Genomic DNA, 23,720 nt, shown 5'->3' with positions numbered 1-23,720 from the left:
AGCAAGCTATTCACCCTCTCATGTCCAAGATTTCTGAATATAGAATACCCGTGTCCTTCCCAAAAGGAAAAAATGCCACATATATAGACCACATATATACTTTTGAGTTATTTATACATCACACAACTTCAGTTCTGAAACAACAACCTATTTAAAGGTGGCAGGTAGGTGGAGGGATTTGAGAACAAGCAGTACAACAAGTCCTGAGAGATTGTTGACCTGTCCTGCTCCCATCCCCTTCTCTGAAGGATCCCTTGAATGTTTTAGGAATCAGGTGCCCTTTCCATGAAGGGTGTTAGGATCCTGTTACAAGACAATTTTGTGCTGGGATTAAGTATACTACAAATGAATACTTGCAGCAACAAAGCTTCCCCCAGTCAATATATAAAGATCTATCCAACACAGACCCAAAGGTTTTGCTTAGCTCAGATAACTGATTCGGTCTTCTTGGCCCTTGTTGCTCTCTAGTTCACAGGGTCTCACTCCTCTATTTTTTCCAACCCCTCACACGTATGTGTGAGCTTTTTCCTTATGTACTGCAGACTATGCAAGGGGCTTTTCTCACAGCTACCTCTATTCCTTACCTCCTCAGCCCACCTTCCTCTAGCTCTCTGCTTCAAAGCCAGCTGCCTCCTTCAGCCCATTGCTCTTCAGCCCATTGCTCTTCAGTTGCCCCACCATCCCAGAACTTATCTCTACCCTTTGTCCTATTGCTAGGAGAAACCAAGATTTACTAGAAAATCTAATCTACTTTGAGATGCTGCACCATTTGTCAACATTCTCTTATCAAAAGCTTCTTTTTGGGCAGTTTGCTATTATACCACTGTATTCCCACAACTCAAGGGCACCTGCAGATTTTTAGCACAATGCATTCAGAGTAATGCTGGTTTCCTTTTCTGGAGAATTCAGAAGTATTTGGGGTCTAGGGGAAAATAGTTTTATCCAGCAGCATTGAAAGTCCTCTGGCCTGAACTTCATTAGCACAACTGTAACCCAAATAGTGAAATGTATCTTTTTGTATAAAGTTCCAGAAAAATCTTTTGGAGACACTAGCCATTGGTCAGGTCAGTTTAAACAAAATGGAAACAACTCAATTCTGGTCACTATCTGATTTATAAAAATTTGTTTTCAAATCATACACACAACTGGAGCTTTGCATTGAAGAGACTGGACCGAAGTACTCCTTCCTCTTAAATACCAATACAAGTAAGACAAAATTGCCTCAGGCACTAGTTCAGAAGCAACATTTTTGACCTCCCTACTGCAGTTGTTTTAATGGAATTATCAATCTCGTCTGTGTATGTGAATGCATATTACTACACCCCCTCTTGTGTCCATTCTCCCCACATCTATACACCCACCAACTTCATACTATAGGGTTATGAACAATGGCATCACATTGCCCATCCAAAAGTGACAGATTATACAATTTCTCTCTTCAACAGGTTGAATTAGTGCATTACATCCAACATGGAAATAAGAAAAAAGTTAATGCAAAGTTGGTAAACCCAAAGCCCAATGAGAACTTAGGTGGGTGCAAGGCTAGTTGGTATATGTAATTAATGAGATACTGATTGGTTACATGTTGAAAAATAGAATACAAAATACAGAAGAAAATCAGCTTCCCACCCCTGCAATACTCATAATTGTAATTTGATCAAAACAAGGCTTAAAGGCCAGAGGTTTCTCTCAATATAGCAGTAACACTAAAAATTTCATTTAGTGGTTATATGTGTGTTCTGCAACTTGCTTTTGAGGGCATGCCTGTGCCATATTTAAATCAAGACTCCCAACCAAGGAACTCTGGGAATTGTAGTTCCTTCACCTTCAAGCTTCCCAGCACTTTCCCTAGATTACAACTGCCAGAGTTCCTTACAGTAAGCCCTACAAGTCAAAGTGGCTTGGATCATCGTTCAGATGTTCCAACAGTCATGTCCTATCTAGGTGAGAGGCAGGAATGTCTCTTCCAAGCAGCTGTGAACAAATGGAAGGCTGTCAAACCAAGTTCAGAGAATGAAGGCAGAGGAAGGAAGGAAGAAACCAAAACCCTGAACAGACACATCACCATCCACCCATGAAGAGTGGTGCCACAGTTCATTTTGTTTTTAAAAAGGTGACTTTTAAGACTTTTTAAAAAATATGAATTCATTATTTGTACAGGAGAGGTGCAGGTTTTTTGCTTCCCCCATTCTACAAACTAGAGAACAGAGGAGAGAAACAAATATTACAGCAGCAAAGAAGGGGTGGGGCAAGAAGAAGGTGGTATCCGGCAGCTGTTGTTCTGCAAGTGAAGTCGGTTCAGGTGCATTCCAGTTGGGGCTGTCCAAAAGCAGAGGTGGGGGGGCCCTCTCAGTTTCCACAACACTGCCCCCTGCTGGGTTGGCTACTCTCCTGAAGGTCAACACCCCGATTCCTGCCTGCTGTCCCAGCTGCACTTTGTGGTTCATTTTTTGGAAGCTTCTTGGCTGAGGGAAAGGGGGGAGAAAAAGCCATGCACAAACATCAGGAGCCTATCTAAAAGGCAATTCATTCAATGAGCACATGCACACCACCTCTTGGAAAAGGCTCATCCTAGCTCCCAACACCGACTCTCATGCCATTGGGAGACTTGCACCTTAAGGTTTGCTCTTAACCTGGGTGGGAACTATTCAGTCACCCCCATCCCACGTCTCTTGTACCATCCTGCTCCCTGGGGCACAGCCCTCAAAGCTGTCCCATGTGCCCATGCTGCTCCTTCCCAAGACCCTTTTTACTCTTCCCCACCCCTAGTTTCTACTCCTCTTTCTCACCAATCCATTTTTCAACACACCCTGCCTACTTTGCACCCTCTTCTCTCAGCTCCCTTATCCCAGGACATCCTCCTACCAAATATCACCATGATCCTTCTTATGATTAGACCTGCAAGCATTCTGTCCCTAAATGACCCCTCATCATTTTCCTCCAAGTTGTACTATCTGTATTTTGCAGCTGACAGTTCCTCCAGAGCACTTGGGAGTACTCAGGACATCATAGCAGCTTTACACACATCTGGTTGTTGCATCACATCCTGCATCCCCACAGCACACAAATGCGGGGGGGGGGGAGTCATCACAACGCTTCCCGCTGGCCCAACACTCTACTAACCTATTGCCATGAAGGTCTCATTCACATTCATTGCAGTCTTTGCCGATGTCTCCATAAACAGCAAGCTGTTGTCCTCTGCATATGCCTGGGCTTCCTGCAAGGGAACACATCAGTAAGAAGTCAGAGCCTCTGCAGATGTGCTCTCAGCTTCCTTTCTCAAACATCTCATATTCCATGAATATAGATGAAGAATGTGTTCCACTTTCAGTACAAGTTTTGTTTACAGCTTCCCATCACCGAAGATCCAAGAGCAGCAAAGTTATAGGAAAAATGGTGCTTGCTTTAAACTCACTAATGCAGCAGTTCTCAAACTGTGGGTCTAGGATCCACCAGTGGGTTGTGACCCAATTTTTGGAGGTTCATGAAACTGATGGTCTCATCTGCCCCATGTGCATCAAGGGTTAAACAGGATGCTACTCTGGGAGAGCACTACTGCCCAACCACCATTATAGCCACATCCCCTTGGCATTTATAAATCAGGCATCAACCTCTAGGGTCTCTAATAATAATAATAACAACAACTTTATTTTTACCCCGCCTTTCTCCCCGAAGGGACTCAAGGCGGCTTACAACATATTAAAAACATAATTTAAAAACAAATAAAAACATATTAACACATCATAAAAAACAGCAGTCAGAATAAAAACTAGGTAAAAAGAGCATAGAGCAGCAGCAAGTCATAAAAGAATCAGGCCTGTAAAAATATTAAAAGATGTTAAAAAGATGTTAAAAGGCCGAGAACTCAGAAGGCTTGTTTAAACAGAAGGGTCTTCAGGCCTCACCGAAAGGTCTCAAGAGAGGGAGCCATTCTTAAGTCAAGGGGAAGGGAGTTCCATAGCATTGGTGCCACTACTGAGAAGGCCCTATTTCTTGCAGCCGCCCCACGTACCTCCCTAGGTGGCAGCACTTGTAAAAAGGCCTTCTCTGATGACCTAAGAGGACGAGCCGGATTGTACGGGAGTAGGCGATCTCTAAGATACCCTGGTCCAGAGCAGTATAGGGCTTTAAAGGTCAATACCAGCACCTTGAATTGGGCCCGGAAACGAATGGGCAGCCAATGCAGTTGCTGGAGAAGCGGACTGACAGAGTCAAACCGCCTACCTCCAGTAACCACACGGGCCGCCACATTTTGCACTAGTTGCAGTTTCCGAACCATCTTCAAGGGCAGCCCCACATAGAGCGTGTTACAGTAATCTAATCTCGATGTCACCGAGGCATGGATCACCGTGGCCAGGTCTGCACGATCCAAGTATGGCCGCAGCTGGCGCACCAGCCGAAGCTGAGCGAAAAAGTTTGGCAACCACTGGACTAATGTATCACTGTATGAGATGCTTGACAATTCCCAAAATCTTGCCTACTCTCCCATGACTGCCCTTGGCACTTATACTCAGAAATGTCACATACAGTCTCTTAGTAATACTTATTGCTAACCTACTTTACAGGTCATAATACCATTCCCACATGCAAATTGTTAAGGGAAGCAGCTTTTGTCTCTGCCAATCTAGCAAATCCATGGGCAGGCAAGAATCAGTTTAAAACTAGATGCTTGCACAGTGTAGTGACCATGTGAAATAGGCCCTAAGCCAGTGGTATTCAACCTTTTTTCAAGTCTTGACCCCAAGATATGAGACTGGGGACCCACCATCAATCCCCCACTCCTAGTACCTTCCTCCCATTATTGCCCTCCCACCACTGTTCACAATAGCCAAATATTCTTACTTGAGAACAGAAAGTTACCATGAAGCCTGGCAATAGTGACAACTACTTTAGTACAATTGCTATGACCCAAGCAGGACTGAGACACTATTTGCTGGTACCTGAAGAGGTACACCAGATGCCTTCCCCTTTACCTGGTGGTGCTTTAGCCCAGTGGGTTTCAACCTCTTTCATTCCCTAAGTTACTGCAATTCCACAACTGAGGCTTTGCAACCCGTTGAAGAACAGGGTTGAAGAACACTGCTCTAAGCTCGGAGGCCCCTTGTTTAAAAATTTACACCAAAATTTGCTGCACAAGCTGTTTAAAAACGTCTACATAATATTTAGCACATATAAATTTGGTCTCCTCCCAACTTATGAAAGTTTTGAGGTCCCTTAGGATTGCAAGGCCCAAGGTTTAGCTTATGACAAAATCTTTGTATGCAAAGTGCTTAAGCATTCTCTTGTAGCAATCCTTACCAAGTCTGCTAAATTAGTATTATTCCCATTTTGCAGAGGGTGGGGGGGGGGTAGGTGAAAAACATGAGGCCGACAACTGCTTAAAGAGGCAGTTTAGTTCTTGCCTCAGGAGTTTTCAAACTAGCAGAATGACAGTTCTCAGAGACTATTTTCCCTAGTGATTGGATACACTTTACAAGGGCAGTCATTGTATAAAGGCAACACCATCCACCTGATATGGTGGAGCCTCTGCAACCAGTGGCTTAACCGTATGGGGTGGACGATGTTGCCACCGCAGTAACAGCTCTCATGAAATGCAGCCAGTCATTGAGGAAAATAGTCTCCGAAAGCCGTCATTCTGGGAGTTGCTCCTTGGTTGCAGAGGAGTTTCCATGCTAAAAACTGCTCATCTAAGGCCACTTAGTGAATTCATGGCAGATGCAAGACTGGAGCAGGGGATTTCCCCGAGTCACAGCACATTCCAAAACACTACTCTGCAGTTACTTAGAAAAAAATTTGTCACACAGAAAGTTTTATGGGTGTATCCCAGCATTTCTCAGACTGTGGAGTGGGACCCACTAGGTGGGTCATGAGCCAATTTGAGGTAGATCACGTAGCACCAAGCTCAGCCACCATTGCAAAAACAGAGCTGAAAATACAGTGTGCAGAGTCACTGGGCAGAGTGGGAGAGAGGCATGGTGCTTTGCCCTGAATATGTGGGAAGATGAGATGCTGGGAAGGGGGGAGGGCTGTATGGCTGGAGAAGGATCCAAGTCTGCATTCTGCTTTTTGAGCTGGAATGCTTGAATTCTGAGCTATACAAAATAACACCATGATCATGCTGTGTAATGAGACGCTGGCCAATTGCAGCTTAGGTTTGAAGGCTGTACTGATGATGTCACTTCTGGACATGACATCACTTCCGGTGAGTCCCAACAGATGATCATTCTAAAAAGTGGGCTCTGGTGCTAAAATGTTTGAGAACCACTGGTTTATTCATCACTTGAGCACTAAGTACAGGAGAAGAAACTTTCAGGATTGGTAAGAGAAGCACCACACAGACTCTGGTTTCATCCTGTTCTCATGAACATACAACACAGGACTGAGGGCACTATACATGGGTTCACCTCCCATCATGTGACCCCTGCTCACCTGGAAGTCAACAGCTCGCTTGCTGGCCAGGTCAGCCTTGTTCCCTGCCAGGGCAATGACTATGTTAGAGTTGGCTTGCCGCTGCAGTTCCTTCACCCAGTTCTTGGCTCGCACAAAAGTATCCTAGGAAAAGGAAGCAGGCAAGTGAGGAGAAAGCATTCTGCCACTTCTGTCTCAGGGGAGAGTTCTAATTCCTTTCCACTCTGAGTGCTAAAATTGCTAGTCTGCCCCTCTTCCCCAAACAGAATTCATGCAATGCACCTTCCTAGTTGTGGAAGCAAATCACATTGGGAAGCAAGAACCATAGAACTACAAGTCACAAGCCCATGTCCACAACAACTCTACCACCATAAATCCTAAGTTTTGACAATGTCAGTGTTTTGACAGTGTCGCCTCAATCTGAAAGGCAGGACCAAAATGTTCAAGAAAAGTTTCACTTTCACTTCACCCAAACCACTGTAAAACTTTCTTGCAACAAAAATCTATTTCATCAATCAAGGATACTATTGCATTAAAAACAAGATGCAAAACTAGCATTGGCAAGTTAATGCTTAACAGAAGTAGTAATACACCACTACTTAGGTTCAAAGTTCACAAGGCATGCAAGCTTTACAGTTACACAGTGCACTTAAGGCAGATATCAAAAAACATAGCAACTCCTATTCCCAAATTTCTCATTTGGGCCACCAAGACTGCTGGATGATGCTCAAGCTCACACACCACATAAGATTTTGATCCCAAAATATCCTACTGACCCTGTGAATCTTGCTTTAAGAAGGGACAACCATGGCCATCTAGTAGACAGCATTTCAACAAAATCTCAAGATTTCTTTTGATTACTCAAAATCCAGTTTCAAACACATTAAGAACTTTAAATTTAATCATTTGGCTTGAATTTCTGACCCTGACAGCCAATCCTAACCAACTTCTCAGTTCTGATGCACCTGCAGTGGAGCCTCAAGGCAAGAGACAAGAGTTCCCTTGAGGAGGCCTCAGTGATCCCGAACCCAGAATACAGTGCATGCCCCATAGGCACAGTTGCATCAGCACTGGAAAGTTGGTTAGGACTGGACTATAAGATTCTGGCTCTAGTTACAGACCTAAGGTACAGAAGTGAACAAAGCTTTCAGGGAGAAAAGTAGGCTAGAACCCTTCTAACATGCTTGTTTTCCATATGCGGGGAACCTTTTTTGAATTCAGTCATGCAGGTTACACCTACTTGCAGCTTGAAGAGGTACAGCTCAAACACAGGCTGGAGGTGGGTTCTTTCACAATTAAGAGCAGCCTTAAGGTACTAGTCCACACTAAATCAAGGCTGAAACATTGAATGCATGATGTCTCAGGCAACAGGCTAGACAATGTGGTTTGGGGTCTTAAGAGGCAGTCCCTTGGGTACAAGCTCATTAAGTCTTTTAAAGGCACATCCTCACCATGTTGGTGATGTCATAGACAACAATGGCTGCTTGAGCACCCCGGTAATACATGGGTGCCAGGCTGTGGTAGCGCTCCTGCCCAGCTGTATCCCAGATCTCAAACTTGACTGTTGTGTCATCTAGGCAGATCGTCTGTGTGAGGAAGGCAGCTGGAAAAAATAGGTTATATCAGCATTACAGTGGCAAAGAGGAAAGACAAATCTGGCCTTATGCTCTGTGCACACAGACCATTATTTCCACAATTTTCATCTATCCCACCATACGCCCCAGCACTGAAGTTGTGCTGTGGTTCAAATTGGTCACAGCTAGCTATTTTGGCTTGCAATTACCCCGACAACTTCTTTTGAGTGCATGCCTGAAGTGAGTTTTTTCCCCACCATTGACCTTGCAAAAGAGATCTTGAAGTCATAAGAACATAAGAACATAAGAACAGCCCCACTGGAAAGTCTATTCCATTACTGTAATTTCAGCTGCTGTAGTCAAGAAACTGCTCCCCAAAGTACTACTGGGGCACATGTGGGTGCAAAAGCATGCAACACTCCCTTGCATTTCTCCCAGTGCAGGGATTGCCACGAGGAAGATGGACATTAGGTGGCATACAACTGCATTTCAGATAAAAGATCCAGAATTTTCACAAAGGATCAGTTGCTAGTGCTAGGCACTAAGAAAGTCCTGGCTTGTATGTTCTACATGCACCCATTTACAGAAGCAAGCTTTGGGCACAAGTCCATTTCACCATACAGAAGTACACTATCAGGCTCATTGAATGCATTATGCTTAGTTTGCAAGCAATAGAGGCAATCAGGTGACTGTTCCTACAGTTGTACAGCTTTCTTCCTAAAAATCAGAAGACCAGCACTTTCTAGAACAGCAAGTTTTTCTTCTTTAGAATGGCATTCAAAGAGTCAAGACTAACCAAGTGCAGGGTAACCAGATAAATATTTTGCTATGCAACAAGTTGTAGTGTGTTTTTAAAATCACTCTATTCTTGTTTACCCTTGGCCTTGGAGAAGAGACAAGACAGCGCTTTTAGCATGGATCACGTCTTTCAAGTGCATTTGTGGGTCACAACCCACCAGTCCCAGGGTGGGGCAGAGGGGATGGCAGCAAAGTGATCCCCAGCATGGCAACAGCACCAGGGACACAGGGACCTCTCTTTATTCATCCTGTTTGCACTGGCCTCCTGGGGGTGCGGGGAGCACCACAGAACCCTCTGCAGGGTTGCAATTGAATTTTTTAAAGTTCTGAGGTGCAGGGAGCCCTGCAGAGGGCTCCATGCAGGTGTGACGAGCCCAGCGCAAACAGAGGGTGAGTAAAGAAAGGCACCTCTGTCCCAGTGCTGTTGTCATTCTGGGGATTGCATAACCACCATCTCCCTGCTCCTGCAAAAACTTATAGCAGTGTAAACTTGACATGCGAGAACAGCTGCTCTAGACTGTGCTGTAAGCAAGTCAGCTCTGAAAAGGCCTTTGCTTTTTCTTTGACTTCGATTCTGTGGTTCCGTGAAGATAGGACTTGACACTTAAGTCGCAAGCCCCTGCTTTGCTAAACTTGTGCCAGAACTGCCAAGGCTGGTACAAGTACCTAGCACTTGATGCAGGCATACAGCAGGAGCTGAACCAAGTACTACCCTTGGCCAGCCAGATGCCAATCTGCTTAAGGTAGAAGAGAGTTTGTCAAACTGACATTTCTGCACAGCTAGCCAAATGAACAGGGCTCTTTTTCTTTTTGCTGTTTTAATCTGGAAGTTTTGCCCATGAGCAGCATAAGAATTCTAAAAATCCACGAAGAATTCTTAAAGCAATCCAGTCCCAGCAACCCCTAGAGCAGATTTCTCAACCAGTGGTACTTGTACCACTGGACACCACCACAAGTACCACCAGTGGTACATATGGGATTGCATCATCGCCAGTTACATCTGATGGTACTTTCAACAGGTGGACCACATAAGGTGGTACAGTAGGGGACAAACATTGAGAAACACTGGCCTAGATATAGTCTTGTTTTGGCAGTGTGGGATGGGAAGAAAAAGAGTTGCTGCTGCTGGAAAATTACTGAATAAGGATATAATTTTGAAAGAACTCTGGGTCTGTGATGTTCACTAGACCAATATTCTCAACAAAAGCTTAACAATAATAGGTAATAGCAAGTGGGCTTCTCTGAAAAGAAGCTTATCCATCCCTACCAGCCTTCACCAGCAGTGTACATCCACATATTGAGCGCATGGCATGTACATTGTCTACATGGGCCAACACTGAAGTTCACCAGACTGTGCCAGCACTTCATGCTCATGTTACATGTACTGGAACACCTCCCAGAATCTGCACGACATCAGTGGTAGAAGAATTCCAATGGAAGGAAGTTTTCAAACTACTGAACTAAAAACCCTAAGATGACATAAAATCTTGGAATAATATTGACCCGCAGCCGTCCATTACCCACACTTACCTCCAATTGTGCTCTCCTGGAACTCATGGAATTGCCCTTTCACAAAGCGCAAGACGAGGCTAGACTTCCCAACAGCAGACTCTCCCAGAAGAACCAATTTGAACTGACAGATCTTATTTCCTCCCGCTGGCCCGTTTGGCCGTGCAGCTCCGCCACGGCCCGCCATGGCTTGTAACAAAGGCAAACCCAATGACGAGGCAGCTGGATTGTTGGTGAAGACAGTTCTCCCAACTGAAAGATAAAAAAAGATACTTGGGTAGCTGGATCAACTCTGCCTCCTAGATTGCTAAGAAATGGTAGACCCAAGTCAGTGACCTGCCAGGGACTCGTGTGTGATCTGGGGCATGTTATTTAAACGAGAATACTATTAGAGGGTTATTGCAAAGGCAAAGACCAACACACTCTGCAAGTGACAGAAGTTCAAGAAGAGTTGATGGTAGTGGATCATGATTTTGCTACTGCAAAAAGGCAACAGTAGCAGCATCAAGACAATATTTAATGCAGCCAAAGTTGACTGCTAGTGTAGCACAGAGGTCAAGAGACAGATCAAAGCAAGAAGTCCTCATTTTGAAAATCTCACTTCTGCCATTAACTCACTAGTAGCTTGCTTGCCTAAGGCCAAGTACCTCTCAGCATTACTCACTCCTTCTTTATGGGCAATATGGGGAGAATACTGACCTACCTTACAAGATTACAAGTAGGATTACAAGGTAATTTGTAGTAAAGGCTTCCAACTCTAAAATCTTAACTTATTATAACTGGTTGAACAAATTAGAACTTTTAAACAAATCACTCAGTTACATCATGTTGACAATATAGAGCATTTGCTTTCTGCAAGAGCAGCTTAAAAGTGAAAGAGAAATAGTTGGCATTTACTATTGGCCTCTGATAAAGGAAATGAATCCGAGCTCTGGGAACAACCTATCCAACTCAGCTGATGCATTTGTATACTCAGCTGTTAGAAGATGGAACCTGGGAGGAAACACAGTTGTGCATTCAAAAGACAACCTTGTAGCAGTACAATGAACAAGGGTGACCCTGCCAAATTTTGTGTATCAGCCATACTTCATTCCAATAGTAATTTTATTTGATATTAAACTGCAGTGAATGACCAATAAACCTAATCTGGAACAAATGCCAGCAACAGCAGCCCTTCCAACAAACACTCACCAATGGTTGTAGGACAGTGACCTGACTTGGGAAAAAAAATGGTTGGCAACCTTCAGTCTCGAAAGACTATGGTATAAGCCTATAGCAACCAGGATTCCCAGGCGGTCTTCCATCCAAGTACTAACCAGCCCTGACCTTGCTTAGCTTCCGAGATCAGATGAGATCTGGCATGCGCAGGGTAACTTGGGAAAGCTCACATTCATTCCTCTGCGCAACCATGTAATGTATTGTGAGAAACCATAACCTTTTTGTTGAAAAGCGGTACATTATATAATAACAACAACAACAACCTGTTGAATTTCTGCCTGTCAGCTGTTAGAAGTCTATAGAGAAGATATCAGAGCATCCTCATGAATGCAACAAGATACCCACCTTCCATCTATATCAGAGTGCCCAAACATTTTTGCCTGGCTACTCCCTACTGGGCTATTGGTCACAGCTCCCCTTTAGGGCTACAATCCCATGCCTTGCATAGGGCAGTAGGTTTATCCACAACAATACCACATTTCCCCTGGCTGATTTTCATAGCTCCCCAGGGAGTCCCAGCTCACACACACGCACAGAGAAGATCACCCCAGCAGGCACACAATCTCGTACTTTTGTGAAATATGCCCCTCGTACTTTTCCAGAGGGAAACTGTAACCTCCTCAGGGCAGAGACCCATTTTGTTCAGTGTAACTTTCTACGTAGATTACTATGTACATCTACAGCTCCATATAAGATGATTACACAACAGCCACACCACACAGCCAGACCAGGTGTCCTAAGGAAAAGCCAAGGGCTGCTGGACCAGACCAGGAGGGCCACCTAGCGTAGCTCCCCACTTCCTGGAGTGGACAGCCAGCCTCTATGACAAAGGTAGAGCCTCTATGTCCAGGGGCAGTCTACCTCTCTGAGTGGGGGTACGCACTGTGAGGCAGAGAAAGGCAGCTGCCTCTGCCTGGGCACAGCCAGATGCAGAAGCCTTCCCCTCCCCCACAGCGTGTCCCCCCCACTCAGAGAGGTAGACTGCCCCCGGACATGGAGGCTCCACCTTGCCCGCCACGGCCAAGCAGTCCCACCGCCTGCCCGCCCACGCCCATCTGCGGCGGAGGCAGAGCCGCTGGTGCCCCCCACAGGCTCTTGGCAAGCAGGACAGCCGGAGCAGCCCAAGGCCCGGCCTCCCGCGGCTCCCTCAGCCGGCACTCACCCGCTCCCGCCTGCGGGGCCGCCGCCGGTCCGCCCGCTCCTGGGTATCCCTTTTAACCCCACTCGGAATCTCAAACAGCGCCACTTCCGCCCTAGGCTCCTTTCCAGCTTCTTCCGCTTCCGCTACAGGCCCCACCTCGCCTGGCTTTTTTTTCTACTTCCTCTCTCCTCCTGATAGGCTATTCCACCCGCCAAGCGAAAATGCCTCAAGGCCCGCCTTCCCCTTCTGTAGTGACGTCACCCGGGAAAGCGAGAGGGAAACCCATACACTGTTTGACTTGCTCATTTGCATCCAAGAACCTTATTGGAGGCGGGTGGGGAGTGGGCGTGGTCTCGCGTTGGTGCTATGATGAGAATTCTTCTGGGGCTGCCAAATCAGAAAGCCAAGTTTTTTGGAGGGGGGGGGGCTTTAAGTGACAATTATTTTCATATAATAATAATAATAATAATAATAATAATAATAATAATAATAATAACTTTATTTCTACCCCGCCTTTCTCCCCGAAGGGACTCAAATTAATTTTGTATTATTCTTCCATTCAGTGGTTCCCAGTGGGTCGCGACCTGACTTTTGGTGGGTCGCATAAGGGTGATGGAAAGATCAGATAACCAATTGCCTCACAGCCCAATCCTAGGCATGTCTGCTCAGAAGTAAGTCCCTTTAGAGTCAATGGGGCTTACTCCCAGGAAAGCGTGGATAGGATTGGGCTGTCAAGCTATTCAAAATCAGATAGCTGCTAATTATCCTGCAAATAACTCAGCTCCTGCAGTTTGCAATATCGCTGCTGACTAACCTGCAAGGAGCTGAGCAAGCATGTGTAAATATTGGGAGATAACTGTCTGAGGGTCTTTTTTCAGGTTGTTACTTGTAAATAAATAAATAAATAAACAAAATATCATTTCTATCTAGATCTCCTTTTTTTTTAAAGTCTGGTAAACCTAGGTGGGTCCTGACAGAGTGTTGTTTTAAAAAGTGGGTCCTGGTGCTAACAAGTTTGGGAACCACAGTCAGGGTGATCAGATACAATGGAGGACATATACCTATACCTTTAATCACTGTATAGAAAAGGGAATTTGGGCAGGTGCACCTTTTTAAATTCTTCCATATTGAGCTGCATCTGCCAAAATTTCCTATGCTATACACTGGTTAAAGGCATAGGCACTCTGTTCTCCATTGTATCCAGTTCCCCTGGAACCACTGCATTAGATTGTTTTGTGTATGAAAGCAAATAAAAGCAAAGCTGTAAAAGTACCTCTGAGCATGTGAGGAGTTCTCCCCCCCCCAGGGGGGAAAGGGTTTTCTTTTTACTTATGTTATTTGTATTTATATAATTGGAGCACCTGTCAAGCATATGGTGGATTTTTGCTCCCTCTGATGAGAGCGGAAAATGAGGGTATACTGGGTGTGTGCCTGTGTTCAACCTCCAGAATTATTTTAATACCATTTATTTTTACAATTTTTACCATTTTTATTTAAAGATTTCACCATTCATTACATATGCAGAACAAACAGTTCCTCTTTCCCCATCCCGTTGCTTATTCTAAATCAAAATTATGCCTTTTAAATCAATTTCATAAGTTTTTCCTATCATAATTTTCATGTTACATAATTGTGAGCGCAACCCTAGGCACTCGTTGGGCTGGTACAAGTCTCTTGTGCTAGCCCTGGACTGTCATAAGAGTCGTTTATGTCTCCTTGTGAGTTGGCTGGGCTGGTGCAAAGATGTGCACTGACCCATGACACAGCCAGATAAATTTGCATCAATCTCCCTAGGTTTGAGGTTTGGGGATGGAGGAACAGGGATGTCCCAGGGAGGGGAGAGGGAGGGCTGGTGGAGGACCAGCCCAGTAAGGGGTGTGCATCCAGGATCCAGCACTTAGGCCAGATCCTAACCCCTGTACCCAGCCTGGTCGACCTTACACAGGCTGCTCAGATTTGCACCAGTGATTTCACTGGCACAAATATGAGTAGCCTCATAGGGCTGACTGGAACATTACTCAAGGCAAGAGGATGTAAGTTCCCTTACTCCAAGTTGTGCCCCGGCCCACACCTAACCTGTGCTGGATACAATGCAGAGGCCATTCAGCCTGCCTGTTCCAGCAGAGGTTAGGATTGGGCTGCCCAATATAATCATATGTGGACTAAGGGCCCAATCCTGTCCAACTTTCCAGCACCAATGCAGTTGCAATGCAGCCCCAAGGTAAGGGAACAGACATTCTCTTATCTTGAAAAAGTACGTAAGGTAGCAGGATGCAGCACATATCCCATCAGCACAGCTGCATCAATGCTGGGCAGATGGATAGGATTTGGCCCAAAGTAGTATCCAGTTAAAAGGTAAATGTCCCCCCCCCCCCCCCCCGTTAAGCCTAGTCATGTCTGACTCTAGGAGCAGCGCTCATCTCCATTTCTAAGCCAAAGAGCCAGCTTTGTTTGTAGACAGTTTCCATGGTCATGTGGCCGGTATGACTATATGTGTAAGCACACAGAATGCTGTTACCTTCTAACTGAGGTGGCACCTATTTATCTACTTGCATTTTAACATGCTTTTGAACTGCTAGGTTGGCAGGAAGTACCCAGTTAGCAGCCACCAGTTGAACTCATGAACAGTATATTGTCTTGCCATGCAGAATCTTCTGGTAGTGGTAGGCTTTTAGGGGGCATGACTGAGTTGAACCTGCTGTTTGTTCAGCCATTCCTTTTTGTCCAATTTGCACGTACCTTTTCAGTATTTTGTAATTGTGTAGCTAAAATACCATAGTCTCCCGAGACTGAAGGATGCCAATGATGAGCTAAAATAACATACATACTATGTAGTGTTTGTTAATGTGGCTCATCTTTAGTGAGACTGTGGGAGAGGCTGCTAAATTCAAATATGTGGGTGATTTTAAATGTACAAATAAAATACATTTGGACTACAGTGTTTCTCAAACTGTGGGTTGGGACCCACTAGGTGGGTCGCGAGCCAATTTCAGGTGGATCCCCATTCATTTCAGTATTTTATTTTTAATATATTAGACTTGATGCTACCATGGTATGTGACTGCATTTGTGTTACAGATCTGTACTGTTAACAAGCTACTACGTATATTCTTTTAACAATGATGGTAATGGGACTTACTGCTGGGTAAGTGTGGGTAGGATTGCAGCCTAGGATGGTTAAAATTTTTCCTGCTTGATGATGTCACTTCCAGTCATGACATCACTTCTTGTGGGTCCTGACAGATTCTCATTCTAAAAAGTTGGTCCCAGTGCTAAATGTGTGAGAGCCACTGAACTACAGTATTCCAATTGAAATCCAGCTGTTATGTAAACTTTGTTTATGTAAATCCAAGTTGAAGAACACTAAGAGAGGGGTGAGTTGGCATGTTCAAACGGGTGGTTCAAAAGGGGTCATGTGGTAGAAGGAGAGAAAGATGCTTTTGGACCATCTTTAATACTGCATAATGCACTGTTAGTGAAAGGAAGTTCTCAAAAGTATGCATGGGATCCCAAAGGGAGATTAATAATTTCTAGAGTCCTCTTGGGTGCTATTCCAGTACTGGTCAATAGAGGTCACTGAAAAGTAAGGAAAAGGAACCCTTTCCCCCACTACATTCTAATTCAGTGGTTCTTAACCTTTTGGGGGGTCATAGACCCCTTTGAGCTTTGATGAAAGCTGTGGACCCTCTCCCCAGAAAAATAACATGAACACATATACACCCAAGAAAAAAAATTGCACCTGGTTCAAGCACCTGAAGCTTATCCATGACCCCCTAGGGACACACGGACCCCAGGTTAAGAACCACTGTTCTAATCTAATTCATTATTTTAAAAGGGTGCAGGACTCAAGCTTACCTGCTGTGTCCTCTAGTTTACCATCTCTTTCTAATCTCAAAGGTGTAAAACCTGGTTTTGATTAATTAGGACTGTGTGTATGTGTATAAGTGTGTATAAGGACCTCTCACATGCCTAGAGGTACTTTGACTTTAAATACTTTGAATTTAAAATTTAGCACTTAATACAGATGGACAATATTGGACCTGTTTACATATATTTGGAACAATTTATTTTTAAAAAAAGATGTAACTACTGGTATATCTTAAGGTTACAGCCCAATCCTAAGCCATTTGCAGCAGCTGCGCCAACAGGGGAGGGGAGCTGCTTTCTAGGAGGGGCAGTCATGGCGGCTTCCCCAAGACCTCTCTATTGTCCTCTGAACTTGGGGCTGCACCCCTGTTACGTTGGCACTGCAGTGACACTGGAAAGTTGGTCAGGAATGGGCTGTTGGTTTGTCTCCTCTTCAAGTGAAGGAGAAAATTAAAAATGCTTGTTTACATCCAGTTTATTATTCCCTTTGGAAAAACCTCAATGAAGCAGGGTTAGGTCGGAGCTGCCCGCTGGTGTCATGGAACTGCGCAGCATCCATTCCCCGGGTAGGTGATGAAATGCCCCTTCAGGTCTGATTAGGAAGAAAGCAGGCCAGCGTTGCTAAGGTGGAGGAGCTGTGTTGGTGGTTGCTAGGAGATGTGGGTCCCATCATGACAACAGGACCAAATCCCAGGGAGTGTGTAATCAAGAGGCCTCACATCACTTCAGGGACATGAGAAACCATATCTGCAATGGGACATCCACATGATTTCCCCCTCCCCCCCCCGTCTCTATGCAACTCAATAGTGACCACCAAAGAAGTGGCAACAGTTGTCATAGTAACAAGCATGCTCAGCATTTGAAGGAGAGAGAAAAGAGGAATTAAGTGGAGCTGCTATGGAGTTCTTGGTAAATGCTGTTATTTCTTCTCACATCAGTGTGGCGCCCAGAATCTACATCTTGTGGTATCTGGATATCACACCACGTTGACCAGGTGACATCATATGAAAGACTATGCAGACATTTTCAGATAGTTCCAGATAGGTTGAGTCTCAGCTTCTCTTACAAATTAAATGCTGAAGAGGAGAACCTTGTGCATGCACATTTCCCTTGCTAGTAAACCATCATAGCTCACGTATTGGATGCAGAGACGCAGGGCTTTTGCGTCATCACATGAGACTCCTGGCAAGCTTTGGTGCTGGATATTTCACAAGGCTTCCTGATCAGAATTATTATGTATTCATAGAACCATATCATAGAACCATTCATAGAACCATATCATAGAACCATAGAACCATTCATAGGACCATATCATAGAACCATAGAACCATCATAGTGCCCCAAACTCAAGATGGACCTCAAATTTAGACCCTTGTTGTTATTGTCATTGTTATTATTATGCATTATAATAATGCACTTATTATGCATTTGATAAGTTTTGCAAAGAAGAGATGTGACTTGACAAAATACTTTTTAAAATTTTAAATTATGGTTAGAGACTGGGAGAGGCCCAGGCCTTTTGAAGGCATAAGAAGACAAGGAACTAGAGCAGTGTTTCCCAAACTGTGGATTGGGACCCACCGGTGGGTTGCAAGCTGATTTTTGGTGGGGTTGTGAAAAGTTTTTAAACAATAAAAAGCAAAACTTTGCAAGCATCCTTGCCTCGTTTGCAGAAGAAAATCGTTACCTGGTAGGAGGTAATCTTCATACCCCAAATTAAAATGTCACATTTTCCCAATTTTCTGAAGTAATTGGCATGCCATAGATCACATCACATGTGAACCCAGTTTCAGCCTTTTGTCTGACCTGGAAATCCCTAACTGCACATCTTGTTCTCCAGTTCAGCGTTCTGGAATGACTGTAAAGGTTTGGGGGAACACTCCTTGAACATTTCTGGGAGGAGTTCAGCAAAGGTCCACATACACACATACTATATGTAAAGTCTCTAGCAGCCTTGGGTACACCAGGCCCCAATTATTATTAATTGCTTATTAAAATTAACAAATAAAATATTATTTGGTTCTAGATCTCTTTTTTGTCTAGTGGATCACAATAGATTACCGTTTTTAAACGTGTGTCCCAGTGCTAAAATGTTTGTGAAGCATTGGACTAGAGCAGGGGTGCTCAATAGGTGGATCGCGATCTACCGGTAGACGCGAGGCAAAATGAGTAGATCGCAGAGCCCTGTCTCTCCAAACTGTTAATATGTCAGTTTCGTCTAGTGACTAGACAAAACTGACATATTTAGCTGACACTAAACTGACACTGAAACTGACACTTTAGCTGCTCTTCAGGCATGCAGCAACAAAACTGAGGAAACTGACTAGACTCCAGCAGGGGCTCCATACATTAAAGGGGGTGTCTGTCAGACACTTCCTTCCCCCCTGGTAGATCTCCGGGCCTTGCTGGGTTTCAAAGTAGCTCTCGAGCCAAAAAAGTGTGAGCACCCCTGGACTAGAGGATTTTCTTGGAATAGTAATGGGTTTGTTAAACAGGGAGGCAGACTGAAGTTAAATTTTAGGGAGAACTGGCTGACTGTAAACCTGCATTCCTCAGCAAAAGTCTTTGGAAATAATCTAATCTATCCGCTAGCCCCCCCCCCTTGATGCAGCAGTAGTGAACAATGCTGGGAGGGCGTAATGGGGGCAGAGAATGGGCAGATAGGGTCCCAGGAGGAGGGTGAGATTGACAGTGGGTCCTCACTTTGTTTATTGGGGTTGTGGCATGAAAAGGTTGAAGATCACTGTTTTCACCAATAGGTAATTGAGAAATAAACCTGTGTGCCAGCCCATTTGCACCTACAAGCTGACTCTAGCCTTCAGGGATTGACAACATTATGCTAACAAGCCTCAGATTGTCACCCACCCACATGGAATGGAAAGTAGGTGAGAGAAGATGCACATGATTTGCCCTACCTACATGGTACAGGCCTACCATCTACTTTTAAAAAAGAATTCAAGGAGCAGGGCTGAGGAAGATGTTCCTAAGACCCTAGAGAGCCACTGTGTGTTGGAAGCAATTATACTAGTCTAGACAGAACAATGATCTGACTCAATATAAGAAATTATTTATACTTTATTGCTTCTGATTCTAAACTGGTTTGTTTTTTTAAATTCCCACAAGGAGGTGGAAATCCCAAGTGCCTAATGGTGCGAACCTAACCTGCCTTGGAGCAGGCCGGCAGGCAGGGACTGAAAGCGGCTCTGCCTGGGGCAAGGGGAATCGCTTCTCCTTACCCCAGGGAAAACCACAGCAGCCCCAATGGGTCTACTCTGATCTGTGCCACCTCAAGAGGTAGCGCAAATCCAAGCAGCCTGGGACCGCCTGGGAACTGTGTTAGGATCTGGCATAACCTCCAAATCCTGGTCGCCCCTCCCGCTCCCTGTCTGCCTGCCCCTGGGAATGCCTGCTACCCACCCTCCCTCACCCCAAAATGTATCCCTCCTGACTCCTCCCCGCCCTCCCCATGCTTCCCCATACCCATGTGTCAGCCGAGCTCAGCCGATGCAACTCACCCTCTCACTGGAGCCTACTTGAGAGCAAGGAGGCTGGCGCATGCCTGTGTCCCCAGCCTACCTCCCTACTGAATGGCGCAAAAGTGCTTTACGACACTTTTGCAACTCTCCTGGGCCAGCGCAAGGGACTTGCGTCGGCCCAAGAGCTCATTAGGATTGCGCCCTAAAGCTCCTAAAAATTAGTTGCTACTGCCTAAGAATTTCAGCATTCACTCCATCTACTCCAAGACCTGTTGAATATTCTGACACTTGCTCCTTTGTTATATGAAACCTTTCCTCCTCTGCTCTGCCTCTTTTTAAAGTGTCTGACTGGAAAAAGCACAGAGAGGCTGACCAGACTCAACCTGACCTCAGCTGACATCTCTTTTTCTTTCCTTTTTCTTTTTCTTTCCTGCAATGCGAAGAGCTAAAGGGGGTGGGAGTTCAGAGGAAAGAGCACCGGCTAGCAAGATCAAACACACTTTCTCTTCCCTCTCTCTCTCTCCCTTCTGAAATAGGTGATGCACAGGATTAATTGGAGTGGCAGTAACAAAACAACTGCGCAGATGTGCCAGCCTTTCAAGTGTTCATAGCCACACATTGGGGAGGCAGGAGAGAAAAGGATGATGGTAAGAGGTCTAAGGACCTTCCTGGAACATCAGACTAATTCTGGTAAGCAAAATTCATTCTACACCCAGGCTTAGCTCTCAGGAAGATGGTAAACTTGTACCAGGACTATACCATTTCAACTTGCAGGAGAGAAGGCTCACCGCATAAGAAAATCACCGTTCGATCAGACCAAACTTTTGGTATCCTGTGTCCTACGGTGACCAGATTGCCCCTCAACTTTTGCCAGGAGTTCACTAAGAGCTAGTTGCCTTCAGTCATAAATTGCACCTACTACAGTACCTGTTAACTCACTAATCAGCTGCATTGAGTGCTCCTTTCTGGAGTGGAAAGGTGGGATATAAATTCTACTAATAAATAAATAATTAGGGAATTCAATTCAATTCAGAGTGCTGCTTTGGACATATAACACTTCATACGTCTCAAGGGGGGGACATATAACACTTCATACGTCCCTGGGGGCTGGGGGCAAGAAGGCCCTCAGTTTGGCTGTACTTGTCGTAAGAGGCGACTAAACAGCCACTGGGTAGATGGGACTCTGGGTTAGCCTGGGAAGGCAGATCATCTGAGAGAAGGAAAACTCTGATCCCAAACCTCCACTGCCTTGTAGCTATATCCAGTTATGGAAAAGGCTTCAGGAGACAACCTTGAGGCAAAATCCAGAGCTGGAGTCCCTGAGGCAGTTCGCTGCTGTATACAGTCACACTCTGGCAACTCCTGCGATGCCACTGGAACCAACCGTATTGGCTTCTGCCTTTCCATTGGACAATTTCAGCAACGTGGAGAGGGAGGATTTGCTGCATGGGTAACAGTCTGTCCTCCATATCTACATTACCCAGGCTTCGTGCACTGGAGAGGACACTCTGTTCCAGAACCATCATTCAGAGCGCGATACCAGTCTTCCGAGACTGAAGGATGCCAAATGTCTCAAGGGGCATCTTTTATATGATGGACCCGCTTGCTGATTCCCAAGCAACAGGAAAGAACCTGTAACCTTAAGCCTTTGCCACACCCTAGCAATGCTGGTGGGAGTACAATGCAGGGTCTTCTCAGCCATGGCCCCAGTTCTCTGAAACGGGCAAACTATAGTTGCCAGCTGAATAGGGAGGAAAAAAAACCCTGATTTGGTCTGCTCTTATGCCTTTAACAGTATTTGCAGAAATCAGCCTGTGAAAATGTTAACAGCACAGAAATAAGCACCAGTACCAGCTAATGAACTACTTTTCATAGCTACCAAGGTAGTCAAAGAGTTGGAAACACTACTTCATCTGCAGGCATTCAGGATCCATCTTGAGACCTTCCTGTTTTAAAAAGACCTTTGGTTTTGGTTTGGAAATACAGGTACAGCCTATTTATACATGGATTTTTTATACATGAATTTGACTCAAGACGAATGGCCACTGCAAATGAGAAGGAATGTGCTGATCCTTGGAGAAGGGTAAAAATGCACTCCTTTAAAATCACAGTTTAAAACACTGAACAGTCCTTTAACAATAGCCTTCTTAATGAGGGGAGGGGGCAGCTGGCTGACAATCCTTCTCTCTCCAGACGACCCCTCCAGCAAGTGAAAGAAAGGTGATCACTTTGCATTGGTGAAGAGAGGGGCTGAATGAAGCTGAGACTGACTGATGGATTGTCTTCTTAATGACTCTTAAGAGTCAAAAGGTCAGCAAGGTTGTTTTTAAATCACCCAAGCAAAGAAACTTTGTTTTTAAATTGATTTGCTATAGTGCATTTTTGAACCCACTCAAATAATTAGTCTCAACCTGTATCTTGTTAAATTTTAAGGGGTGTTGTTGGTATTTGGCTGCATTTGAAAGGCACTTCATAATACAGTACTTAATCTTTGTAGAGTGTTCAAACCACTTCCTATATATTATATTGTAGTCTTTACTGCACCTCTGCACATTTTAATATTTCTGTATTTCAAATGGGAGCAAGGGGCTGACGCTGAGTGGTTTCTGTAAGGTCAGCTAGTGAATTCATGATAGAAAGTAACAATTGAACTAGGGAAGTTCAATTCCTGAAAGGGTTTCTGTAAGGTCAGCTAGTGAATTCATGATAGAAAGTAACAATTGAACTCAGAGAAGTTCAATTCCCTCAGGGGAATTTCAGATTCTTAGCCTCTGTGCTACATCAGCATTCTTGATAAGGTCAAACTGGCCTTTAAGAAAAAAGACGCTTTTTAACATTTTGTGTATGAGTTCTGTTTTTTTTGTTTTTTTTAAAGAAGCCAACTATTGGTTGCATTGTTTTTTTTCTGATTGTGTGCTACCTCAGATATTTCTTGGAGAGAGAGGGGGTACATTCCTTAAATAAAATAAATAAAAATCAATAAATTATCTTGAACATTTCTGAGACTAACGACCCAATCCTAATGGGCTGCCCTGCTGGCGAAACCTGTGTATTGCTGGACCAGCTGCTGCAAAGCAGCAATAAAGCAGAGTGGCAGCAGGAAGACTGGAGCCTTTCCATGTGTGCTGGTGGATCAACGGAGACCCACCAGAGGAGGCAAGCCTATGCAGGGGGTGGACAGGTGGGCAGAATGGGGGAGGGGTGGGTGGTAATGGGCCGGGGAGGAGAGAAGATCAGGCCTGAGAGGGGGTTGGATTGAGAGCGCATGCCAAATCCTGACTCCCTTACTGGGCCTGATCCGCCTTCTCTGGTCAATGCAGACTTGCACCAGCAATTCAGCTGGCACAGGTTTGAGTTGACTCATAGTTGCTACTGGGGCTTACCCCGGGGCAAGGGAACAAGTGTTCCTTTTCCCCTGAGGAGACTTCCAGCAGCCAAAATCTTTCCCACAGGGTGCATTGAAAGTCACACCAGTGCTGCTCGTACATGACAATATGGAGAGTTAGATAGGTCCTAGGGCCCAATCATATTGGGGTATATGCTGTAGAAAAGAGAAAGAAATGCTTTCTGCACATGTGCAACAGCACTTTCTCCATTGAGTTGCCTTAATCAGTCTCTAAGAATAGGACCAAACTGGACGTACATCTGTTGCATGGGCAGGGCCTGAATGCTCGTTTTTTTCCCCAACAGTAAACAGCACACACGGGAGGAGGGTGACCCAGATTTGGAT

General features: G+C 44.9%; 1 protein-coding gene across 1 annotated transcript; it reads right to left on the bottom strand.

Annotated features, from left to right (window-relative positions):
- Nucleotides 1–1,094: 1,094 nt before the first annotated feature.
- Nucleotides 1,095–12,768, bottom strand: RAB5C (RAB5C, member RAS oncogene family). Its single transcript, XM_066627079.1, has 6 exons — nucleotides 12,670–12,768; nucleotides 10,311–10,541; nucleotides 7,860–8,011; nucleotides 6,430–6,552; nucleotides 3,124–3,217; nucleotides 1,095–2,465 (listed from the first exon to the last, which is right to left on the bottom strand). Exons 2-6 carry the CDS (start codon nucleotides 10,474–10,476, stop codon nucleotides 2,350–2,352), a joined length of 651 nt encoding a protein of 216 aa, XP_066483176.1. The 5' UTR covers nucleotides 10,477–10,541; nucleotides 12,670–12,768; the 3' UTR covers nucleotides 1,095–2,349.
- Nucleotides 12,769–23,720: the final 10,952 nt, after the last annotated feature.

This window comes from Tiliqua scincoides, chromosome 5 (genome assembly GCF_035046505.1).
Source record: "Tiliqua scincoides isolate rTilSci1 chromosome 5, rTilSci1.hap2, whole genome shotgun sequence".
NCBI lineage: Eukaryota > Metazoa > Chordata > Lepidosauria > Squamata > Scincidae > Tiliqua > Tiliqua scincoides.
Note: the sequence above shows the minus strand (reverse complement) of the source record. Positions and strands in the feature narration are given on the sequence as shown.

Coding starts and splice junctions, on each gene's coding strand:
- RAB5C (XM_066627079.1), bottom strand. CDS start 10,476: ATGGCGGGCCGTGGCGGAGCTGCACGGCCAAACGGGCCAGCGGGAGGA. Junction 8,012..10,310: donor CCAGGAGAGCACAATTGGAG/GTAAGTGTGGGT, acceptor TATTTTTTCCAG/CTGCCTTCCTCACACAGACG. Junction 2,466..3,123: donor TGAGACCTTCATGGCAATAG/GTTAGTAGAGTG, acceptor CCTTTCCCTCAG/CCAAGAAGCTTCCAAAAAAT.